Genomic DNA, 9,793 nt, shown 5'->3' with positions numbered 1-9,793 from the left:
TTGAATAATCATGTTTTATAAAAGTATAATGTGGTTATTGTTTTATTTGTTTTTCAATTTGGTGATATAAGTGAATATTTTTTTTTTAATTTGAGTTTAAGTAATTATATCATTATATATATATATATATATTAATGATTAAAATTTTTAAAAAAATATTATTTTATAATAATTTCCGACAATTTAAAATAAAATTTAAATATTATTTATTATTTTGATGGTGTTACCTTCCTTTTCAAGTTACTAGATCATTTTTAAATGTGTAGCTAGTTAGAACATTATTTTTTATTGCATTTAAAACATTTAAAATTGTTTTTATTTAACGGGCCGCGGGCCTTAAAATTTAAAACCGTTTATGAATGCGGACTTTTTAAACCGCTCCGTCAAAACACGCGAGCTAAACGGGCGGATAACCCGTATACCCACCTCTACTACCTTAGGATTAGCATTTCCGGTAATATTTTAAAAAACAGTTATTGTTGGTAATATTTTATTACTCCCCTAATGAAACTTTCGCCCATCCATACATGGGAATCCCAAGTAAAAAAAAATATTCCTACTAATAATATAACTCCACTCTCTTAAATAATTTTTTTTGTACAAATTAAGAATTTGTTACAAGTTTAGGGACATCAAGTAGTACGAGTCCTTTTAGAAAAAGGAAAAATTCAACGGACAGTAAAGGGGCAAAAAGGGAAAGGAGCTAAATAATCAGGTTATAAATAACAAAGAAGGATATCTAGGGTTTTCAAATTGCCTTTGAGAGAACAGAGCGAAGTTTAACATAAGCAGTGCGGCTCTTGTTCCGTTGCCGGCAAATATCAAACCCTAAATTAATTACTTGCAGTTTTTGCAAGCAATTTGTCTACTCTTGCAAGTTTTGCAGAAAGGTAATTATACATTACATGAGTTTTTTTTTTCTTTTGATTCTAAACGAATATGTCGTTCCAAATAAGTTCTTGCTTAATATAAAATAAATGTGAGAACTCAATTTCACCCGGCCTGCATTAAGTAATTTTATGGGGCAGCCTCAAGGATTTTCATGTTTCTTTTCTGCTTCTCATGTTTAAATTCAGGGAATCTGCCCTAAATTTTTGAAGTTCTGTGATTGTCCTAATGTTATAATCAGAGCAGGAATAGTGTGTATCGACGATGTGCAAATTTTCCTGTGCATTTTGTTCGAAAGAATTTCCTGCAAAATTGATTCGGGGAAGGTGGGCAGTTGTGCTTCATATCCACCATTGATTCTTTTCAATAATCATCTTCCCCAGATTCCAAATGTTTAATTCTTTCATGATGTAACACGGAGTCTTGTTTAAAAAAGAAAGCGATATGAAATTTTATTTGTGAATTTTTTTAAGAATAGTCGAATTTATAATTAAAAAATTATAACATTTTGCAATTGATAACTTACATGGGTGCTGATGATTGTTTTTAAATGAAGAATTTGAAAAATATAAATTTGTTAAGATACTATATACATAGAGAGAGAGAGAGAAATAATCAGAATTGGATTAGAACCTTAAATTGATAACTAAAATATCATTTAAAACTATGTAAAATGGAATCAAACCAAAACCTCTATCTAACCCAGTTATATTGATGAAAATTCTGAGAGAGACTTTTATATATTGATATAAACGAAGTGGAGCTTTGAATGAATAAAAAAGAGATCTTTGAATTGTACATGTTTTTGGCAAGGCTTGAAGCTCAAACTCGATGGTTGAAGTACAACTAAAAGCATTAGGTGCAAGGATCCTAAACTTTCAATACTTGCGTGGTTTACATTGGTGGATAAATTTAGAATATTAGAATACAAACTTGTAAAATTTTAGGTATAAATACATACATGTTTAAATTGAGTTAATTGTATTACATGTCTTTAAAATATGATCTTCAATTTAAATTCTCTTTTAATTTTTTTAATATTTTAGTTTTATCCTTAAACTATGACTATTATTCTAAATTAATCCTTAAACTTTTGATTTGTTCCCCGAAAAATCTCCATTCTAGCTTTACTTAGTAAATTCCCTTTGGATCTGTCACTGTACACCTAGCGTACATTTCCATTGTAGAGCTCTTGTAATTTAGAACCTCCACCCCATTTCAATTACACTTCTTCCAAACGTCTCCTCACTAAGACACTATAAGATGGGTAATAGACTTTTCAACCATGGATAGATCGAGGGTGGTGCTGGGTTGTGGTGACACCTCCTAAAAATTTTAAATTTTCTTATATTTTAAGGATTTTTTTTTTATTTTCTATTGATTATCTAATTTTGTACCCTTGGAATTTTATAACTTCACACCTCATAAAATTTTTAACGTAACTTCTTAAGTTCGCACCCCTTGACGTAAAATCATGTGTCCGTCCTTATTTTCAACTATTGTTAGTTGTTCACACACGATACTATGATTCAAATGTTCGATTAAAATTATTTATATATTTTATAAACTTCATTATTAAACTGAGTTAATTGTATCATATGTCTTCAAAGTATTATTCTCATTTTAAATTGGTATCTAAACTTTTAAATATTCTAATTTTATCTTGAAAATACACTCATTCTAAATTGGTCCTCAAACTTCTTGAACATTCCAATTTCATCCCAAACTATACATATATACTAACCACATCTCTTGTTAATAAAATAGTTAGACCAAGGTATATTATTATATGTTTGATAAGAAACAAAATTTAAATTAAACTACGGTTGAAATTAATTATATATTTGGATGAATTTGGGGGTTAAATTGAGATATTCAAAAGTTTGTGGATCAATTTACAATGAGACTCATAGTTTGGGGATGAAATTAATTATACATTTGAAATAGAATGTTTAAAAGTTAATGATTAATTTACAATGAGACTCATAGTTTGGGGATGAAATTGGAATATTTAAAAATTTAAGGACTAATTTAAAATGAGGGTAGTTTAAAGACATATGATGCAATTAACTCTATTAACTTTTTTTTTTTTTTGAAAAAAAAGGGTTTTGTATGAATTAAATGAATAACTCATTAAAAAATGATATCGGAAGAGCCTTGTTAAAAAAACTTTTATAAACCTAGGATGGAAGAAAAAGAGTGCACCTTCCAAATCAAACAAACATACAATCAAACAATAGCACAACCTTTCAACAATCACCCAAAAACAATATACTCAATTCCCTTGCAGAGACTGGACATAAATCGAACAAACATACAATCAAACAACAGCACAACCTTTCAACCATCACCCAGCACAATCACTCAAAAACAATATACTCAGTTCCCTTGTAAAGACTGTACTTAATCTTCATTCTTTTTTTGCAAATATCTTAAATTATTTAATATAAAAATCAAATTTATAACAAACTTTGACAGAGTTAGTAACGTTCAACATTTCAAATATGGGTTATTGGATCGGTTCAAATATATCGTGCTAAAGTAACATTCTTATTTGAGTAGGAAATTTACAATTCAATTCAAAACGAAATTAAACTTTCATTAGTGAAAGGGAATTGGAATGAAATAAAATTGAAAATTAAGTGCGTGGAGAAATCTTTGAAGTATATCTAATGCGTGTTCTAATAACAGACTCAATTTGTCCAATCATGTATCTGTTTACGGAGTCGTACACGGCAGCAGGCTTAAATTTCGAAGTTGTAAGTAAAATTCCAAGGATTTGTTTTATTTTATTTTTATTTTCAACTTTTCCTCTAATATTTAATCTTAAGGGGAAAATAAAAAGGAAATTTCTACAATCCATTCTTTGTTTGGTTAAGAATATATATATATATATATATATATATATATAATAAAACACCTAACTCAAAATAGTTTCCATTACGAAAAAAAAAATATTATTACATCCCAGACTTACATATGCAATATTTTACTTTTCTATCTCAGTTGACAAAAAAGCTGCAGCATCTAGATTCCGAAATTCACACACCAAAATACAGTTAATTTATTTAATATGATCCAAGGCTTATATTGTATTGATATGATCTTATTTATTTAGAGTTATCCTTACCCCATTACATATGAGAATAGGGTCAGCTAATTTTTATTTATTTAGAGTTATAAATTCTAAATTAAGATTTAGATATTAAAATAGTATATTTAAAAACATTTAAATATGACGTCATATAATATTTTTTAATTGATCAGATGACATTTAAATAGATAAAGTCTAAATTTTATGTGAATATAAGTGAGAGCATTCACTCAAACTTCTCTGATATTTTTAAATGTATTTCTCTTCCTTTGTTGTTTTGACTCTAGTATCAATCGAAACATTCATGCTTAATGTTTTAAAACTTAGATGTCCAAATCAATCGAGAAACGTATAAGTTCGCATCCATCCATCAAATAATTTTCTTTAATTTGTTGTGATGTCAATGTATATGCTATATTTACTTCTGTAATAAATATCAAACTAATCATTTTTTTATTAATTATGTCTCAACTCATTTAATATCTTTTTCGCTTTGTCAATTAGGAAGACATAATGTTTTTTTCTCTATACAATACTTAAACTAAACGTAATTCTTCAAATCTTTAAATTGAAAGTTACATTGCTTTTAAATATATTGAAATAATATTAATAATAATTAAATTTAAATGATAAATAACATAACTTAAAGGTACATGAAATTTCAATTTTCTCTTATTCGAAAGTTAAAAAATGATGGATATTTTTAACTTTGTACGAAAAATAATTTAGAAAAAAATCAAAGAAAAAGTATTTGGATAAATATGAACTGACTTTTACATGGTTTTACGTGCATAGACTGTAGATTCTGCGGGCAACTCGACAACGATAATTAATTACCAAGAAAATTCGTACATAGAAAGGTAATTAAGGTCGTTGTTTATTTTTTTGACCGATTAATGAAGGTCGTTGTTTAAGGTTAGGTATTTGATTTGATTTTGAAATACTGTTTGTTTGCTAGTTAATGAAAGTATGCTTTTGTGCTATAAATTGCTGAATTTCGTGACCCTAAACTCACAAAAATAATCAAGGGGCGAACTGAAGAACACTTCAAGACAGCAAATATCTTATTTTTAGAGAGAGATGAGTTTACAGAAGCTACGTATTGTGCCATGGTTGCTTGGGATTTTATGTCTTTGTAGCCTTTGCATGGCAGATGCCCATCACTATGACTTCTTCGTAAGTACTTGCTAATTTAAGTTTGCATTTGCTTCATTTTTAAATATAATTTTACGCCGGTTCAATATTGATATCGTTATTATTGTAACATCTATGATTGGATAGGTCCGAGAGGCAAACTTTACGAGGCTGTGTAACACAAAACCAATGCTGGTCGTAAACGATAGTTATCCGGGTCCGGAGATTCGAGTTCACAAGGGAGATACTGTGTTTGTTAATGTCCACAATCAAGGATCTTATGGCTTCACCATCCACTGCTTATAATTTATTCACCTCTCTTTTGTTGTCATCTCAATTCTCATCCCCTAAAGAAAATTCTGCTTTTAACATCTATAGGCATGGTGTGAAACAACCAAGAAACCCATGGTCGGATGGTCCCGAGTACATAACGCAGTGCCCGATTGCAACCGGAACAAACTTCACTTACGAAGTTATATTGTCCGATGAAATAGGAACACTGTGGTGGCATGCACATAGTGATTGGACTCGAGGATCCGTCCATGGCGCCTTCGTCATTCTACCGGCCGAACACGAAACTTATCCATTCCCCCCGCCTGATGCAGATCAGACGATCATTCTTCGTAAGTAGATATACTAGTTATATGCACGTCCATTAAATGGATGGACCAAAAAAACAAAATAACATACAAATTTGTGTTATTGTGTTCAGAATCATGGTACAATGAAGACTTTCTTCAACTTATACGGAATTCACTTTTAACTGGTCGCGCTGTGGGAACACCAAATGCTTATGCTATTAATGGGCATTTAGGAGACACATACGGATGTAATGGTACGTATAATGTCTATTGTGCGATCGTTATACTTATTGTTATCTTCTAACATTATGTTTGTTGCAGATACGATATTCCGAATGGAAGTTAATTACCAGGAGACATACCTTCTCCGTATAATCAATGCCGCCATGAATGAAGAGAAGTTCTTCTTGATAGAAAAGAGATAAGACAATTGCTATGATAAACTGGAAGAGAGAAGAGGAAAATTAAAGCTGCAGAAAGAAAATGATGTAAACTGAAGTTTTACTGAATATTTGAAAAACGAATACAAAGTTCATAAGCTACAGAAAGAGTACTTCATACTTAGGTCATGTATAGTGGACAGGTCCACTATATATAACACAGGGCTTAACTAATTGGCCCAACTAACAGAGTTCAGTTATAACAACTTAACTAACCAGAAACGGTTACTGCTCATCAGCTGAGGACAGCTGCATTATTATACTCTAACACTTCTCCATCGCTAATCACACCCTCATAGTGGTTGCACAAGATGCCTCTTATGTTAACAGGTTTGCAACCGACTATATAATGATTAGTCCTGGACAAACCATGGATGTTTTGGTCTGCGCCAACCAAAACATCGGTCAGTATTACATGGTAATGAGGAATTTCCACGACAGCGGTGCTTCATCTAACAATAGTATCACTACTGGTATTTTCCAGTACAAAAACAGTATTGGTGGATTGAATACTAATGCTTCCTTGGTGAAGTTGCCCCTACCGGATGATTCGAACGCCACGAATAGCTTCCTCCGTCGGATTAGGAACACGAGAATCAGTCAGAACCCGCGGTTCAACGTGCCGAGACGTATCGACAGACGAGTCTACATCGCGATCTCTACAAACTCCATTCCTTGCACGAACCCGGAATGTTTTCCTCTTCCTGGTAGAAGGTTTGTCGCGGCTTTGAACAATGTCAGCTTCGATTTCCCGTCTATCGACATTCTCCAAGCGTACTACAACAGGAGCACCGATGGTGTTTTCACAACCGATTTTCCCCAACGACCACCGGAATTCTATAATTTCACCGGCGATTTGGGCGGTGTCAACACCAATGTTACGATGGGGACAAGGGCTGTTACGCTAAACTACGGTGAAGCCGTCGAGATTTTTTTTCCAAGCAACCCAGTTTGGCGGTGGAGGAAGTCATCCACTTCATTTGCACGGCTTCAGCTTCTACCGGGTGGGAACTGGTTCAGGAAATTTAAATAATGTCACTGATCCGAGGTCCTACAACCTGGTTGATCCACCACTCATTAACACTGTGCATGTTCCTGCTAGAGGATGGGTTGCACTCAGGTTTTTTGCAAACAATCCTGGTACGATTTCGAAATTAATTCAAGAAATTAAACTCTTTTAGCAAAGCATTAGAGTCATTTAACTGATGTAAATTATTATTTCAGGGGTTTGGTTTATGCACTGCCACTTCGAGAGGCATAGTAGTTGGGGTATGGACACCGTTTTCATTGTGAAGAATGGAGCCACCGCGAAAACAAGCATCCGTCCGCCACCGGCCTCTGGCATGCCTGTTTGTTCCGGAGACTAGAAGAAGTAACATCAATGAATAACTAGTTTCGGAATTGAGTAGATTTAATTTGGAATTATTAGTGTCAATAAGATCATTTGTCATTTGAAAATGTAGCCTTATACATCATATATTTGATTTCTCAACAAAATAAATCATGAAGTTTTAGGGACATTTTTTATGGCTTTTATGTCATACGTTAGTGTGTAATTGTGAATTTTCTCTTTGTATAAAAAATATTTATGATTATCGAAAACATTTTTTTAATGTGCAATTCTCAGAAATAAATAAAATATCAGCATAATAATGGAAGTATATTAATGTTTCATTAAAATCATAGAGGGTAGTCTATTCACCAAATTACTTGAAAAATCTATACATTTGAGTCTGTCCAGTTATAAAAATGCATTAATGAATTGTTAGATGAGCTGAAGATATTGCCGAAGACGGATTCCAGCTAAATGCATCCATAGTTGACTCATATCTATCATGGGATCTTTTCGTGTCTTAACTCGGATTATCGGGAAAGGAAAACAATTTGTAGGAAATGGAACAATTTCTAATTGCGTGAAAAACCTTTATCACCTGTTTTCTTCTCAATTCTCCCATGTTTATCATCCACTAACTTCAATACAACAATGGGCTTATATCTTTTCTTTTTTTTAGTTTTGTTTGCTTCTTTAGCCATACAAAATCCCAATCCTTTTTTGATCCTGTTTTTCCATCCGGGTTTCTCTTTAAATACAGAATGATCACTTTAACAGACCTTTACCATGTCCTCATCGACGTGTTACCACTCTACGTGGCCATATCAAAAACTCTTGTTATCTTAAGGGCTAAATTGATATTTAAGCCAAAATTATCTATGAACAGTCCAGAACAAAGCTAATTTTACTAGCATATCATTCAAAAACTACAATAACTAAACAAAACCCCACTAGCAAAGGATAATAAAGTCAAAACAATGAAGTGTAAACCAATTAGAGTGTAGACTCAGATAGCAGTAGGCCCTCAAAATGTATTATGTCCTTTTTCCCTTATCCATTTTCTCAAACTCCATCGAGATTATCCCCCAACGGCTCTTCATTCAATGTGCCCACTAGCCGTTACCCTGACATTTCCATCCTTAAAAGCCCTCAGCTTTCCTCTGCTTTCTACTCAATCAATACCAACATCATTTTGATTTCAGCTCACAGTACAGCTTTCAATGGCTAAAGCATCGGCACTTCTCTCTCTCTTTTTCCTGCTCTTTTCCTTCATTCTAGGTACTTTATTCCGTTACTTTTCCTTCTTCTAGGTTTCAGACTGTCATTCCAGGTAGTTTACTCGGTTGCTTTTGTCCCGTAGGTGGAACTTCGGTGATGGCAAATGGGCAGAAAAGTTGGTGTGTGGCTAAGCCATCATCGGACCAAGCAACACTGTTGGCAAACATTAATTTCGCATGCTCTAAAGTGGATTGTCGCGTGATGCAAAAGGGTTGTCCTTGTTTCAGCCCTGATAATCTGATGAACCATGCTTCCATTGCCATGAATCTTTACTACCAAGCCAAGGGAAGAAACAAGTGGAACTGTGATTTCAGAGGCTCTGGTCTTATTGTCGTCACCAATCCAAGTAAGCCAAACGCTTTTAAATGATTCAACTTTATTTCTTCTAATTTTATATTTTAATGTGCTAATATCTGTGCTTTTGTGCAGGTTATGCTGACTGCATTTATGACTGAACATGGGGTGTGGTTTAAGCAGTTTTATATGTGATTCTTTTTTAGGGAAAATAAGGAAAACTTGTAGCTCAAATAATTTTTTCAAATGTATGTAACTAAGTAGAGATTATTATATTTGGGGGGAAATAAATTGATTTTGATTGCTGTTTATAAAATTAAAAAGTTGCAGCATCAAGGCATACGATAATTTCCTTACGACCCAACTTTTGGAAACCTTTACGGGGAATCAAGTCGATAGACATCCATAGCAACCTTTCGGCTTTAATCTCCTTTCTTGCTCTGTTTCATGGTTAATATCTTTTATTCATCTTTATACGGTCTTTATAGAAAATGAGAAAATAATTCAGGATATTTGAGAATATCTTGATATTCTTTTAGGTTGTGATATCATGAATTTATTGATTTGTATGTTAAAATTATCTTCGTTGTGGATAAAAATAGTCATCCTTATATATCTAATATCTTTCGAGAATATAAATTTAGGTATTTGAATTTGAATTACAAAATAAAGAATATGTTTGAGATTAAAGGACTTTGATTATCTAATTTTCAATAGATTTAAATTTGTATGGTTTAAGATATTCAACATA

At 32.5% G+C, this 9,793-nt stretch overlaps 1 protein-coding gene, 1 non-coding gene and 1 pseudogene across 2 annotated transcripts; all 3 read left to right on the top strand.

Moving 5' to 3' along the window:
• The first annotated feature begins 1,127 nt into the window (after window positions 1–1,127).
• Window positions 1,128–1,275, top strand: LOC120127961. Its single transcript, XR_005516587.1, has one exon. It is a non-coding gene; the product is annotated as a small nucleolar RNA snoR135 (small nucleolar RNA).
• A 3,787-nt stretch (window positions 1,276–5,062) lies between these two features.
• LOC120127812 lies at window positions 5,063–7,666 on the top strand (annotated as a pseudogene).
• Window positions 7,667–8,657: 991 nt separating this feature from the next.
• On the top strand, window positions 8,658–9,342 carry LOC120127705 (glucan endo-1,3-beta-glucosidase-like). The gene is made up of 3 exons (XM_039145566.1): window positions 8,658–8,748; window positions 8,831–9,094; window positions 9,178–9,342. Exons 1-3 carry the CDS (start codon window positions 8,691–8,693, stop codon window positions 9,201–9,203), a joined length of 348 nt encoding a protein of 115 aa, XP_039001497.1. The 5' UTR covers window positions 8,658–8,690; the 3' UTR covers window positions 9,204–9,342.
• The last annotated feature ends 451 nt before the right edge of the window (window positions 9,343–9,793 follow it).

This window comes from Hibiscus syriacus, unplaced genomic scaffold (assembly GCF_006381635.1).
Source record: "Hibiscus syriacus cultivar Baekdansim isolate YM2019G1 unplaced genomic scaffold, ASM638163v2 tig00110472_pilon, whole genome shotgun sequence".
NCBI lineage: Eukaryota > Viridiplantae > Streptophyta > Magnoliopsida > Malvales > Malvaceae > Hibiscus > Hibiscus syriacus.
This window is presented reverse-complemented; position numbering and strand designations above follow the sequence as displayed.

What these genes read in the sequence shown, in the direction of transcription:
- LOC120127705 (XM_039145566.1), top strand. Translation starts at nt 8,691, where the DNA reads ATGGCTAAAGCATCGGCACTTCTCTCTCTCTTTTTCCTGCTCTTTTCC. An exon ending in GCTCTTTTCCTTCATTCTAG is followed by an intron (nt 8,749 to 8,830) that starts GTACTTTATTCC and finishes TTTGTCCCGTAG; the next exon opens with GTGGAACTTCGGTGATGGCA. An exon ending in TATTGTCGTCACCAATCCAA is followed by an intron (nt 9,095 to 9,177) that starts GTAAGCCAAACG and finishes GCTTTTGTGCAG; the next exon opens with GTTATGCTGACTGCATTTAT.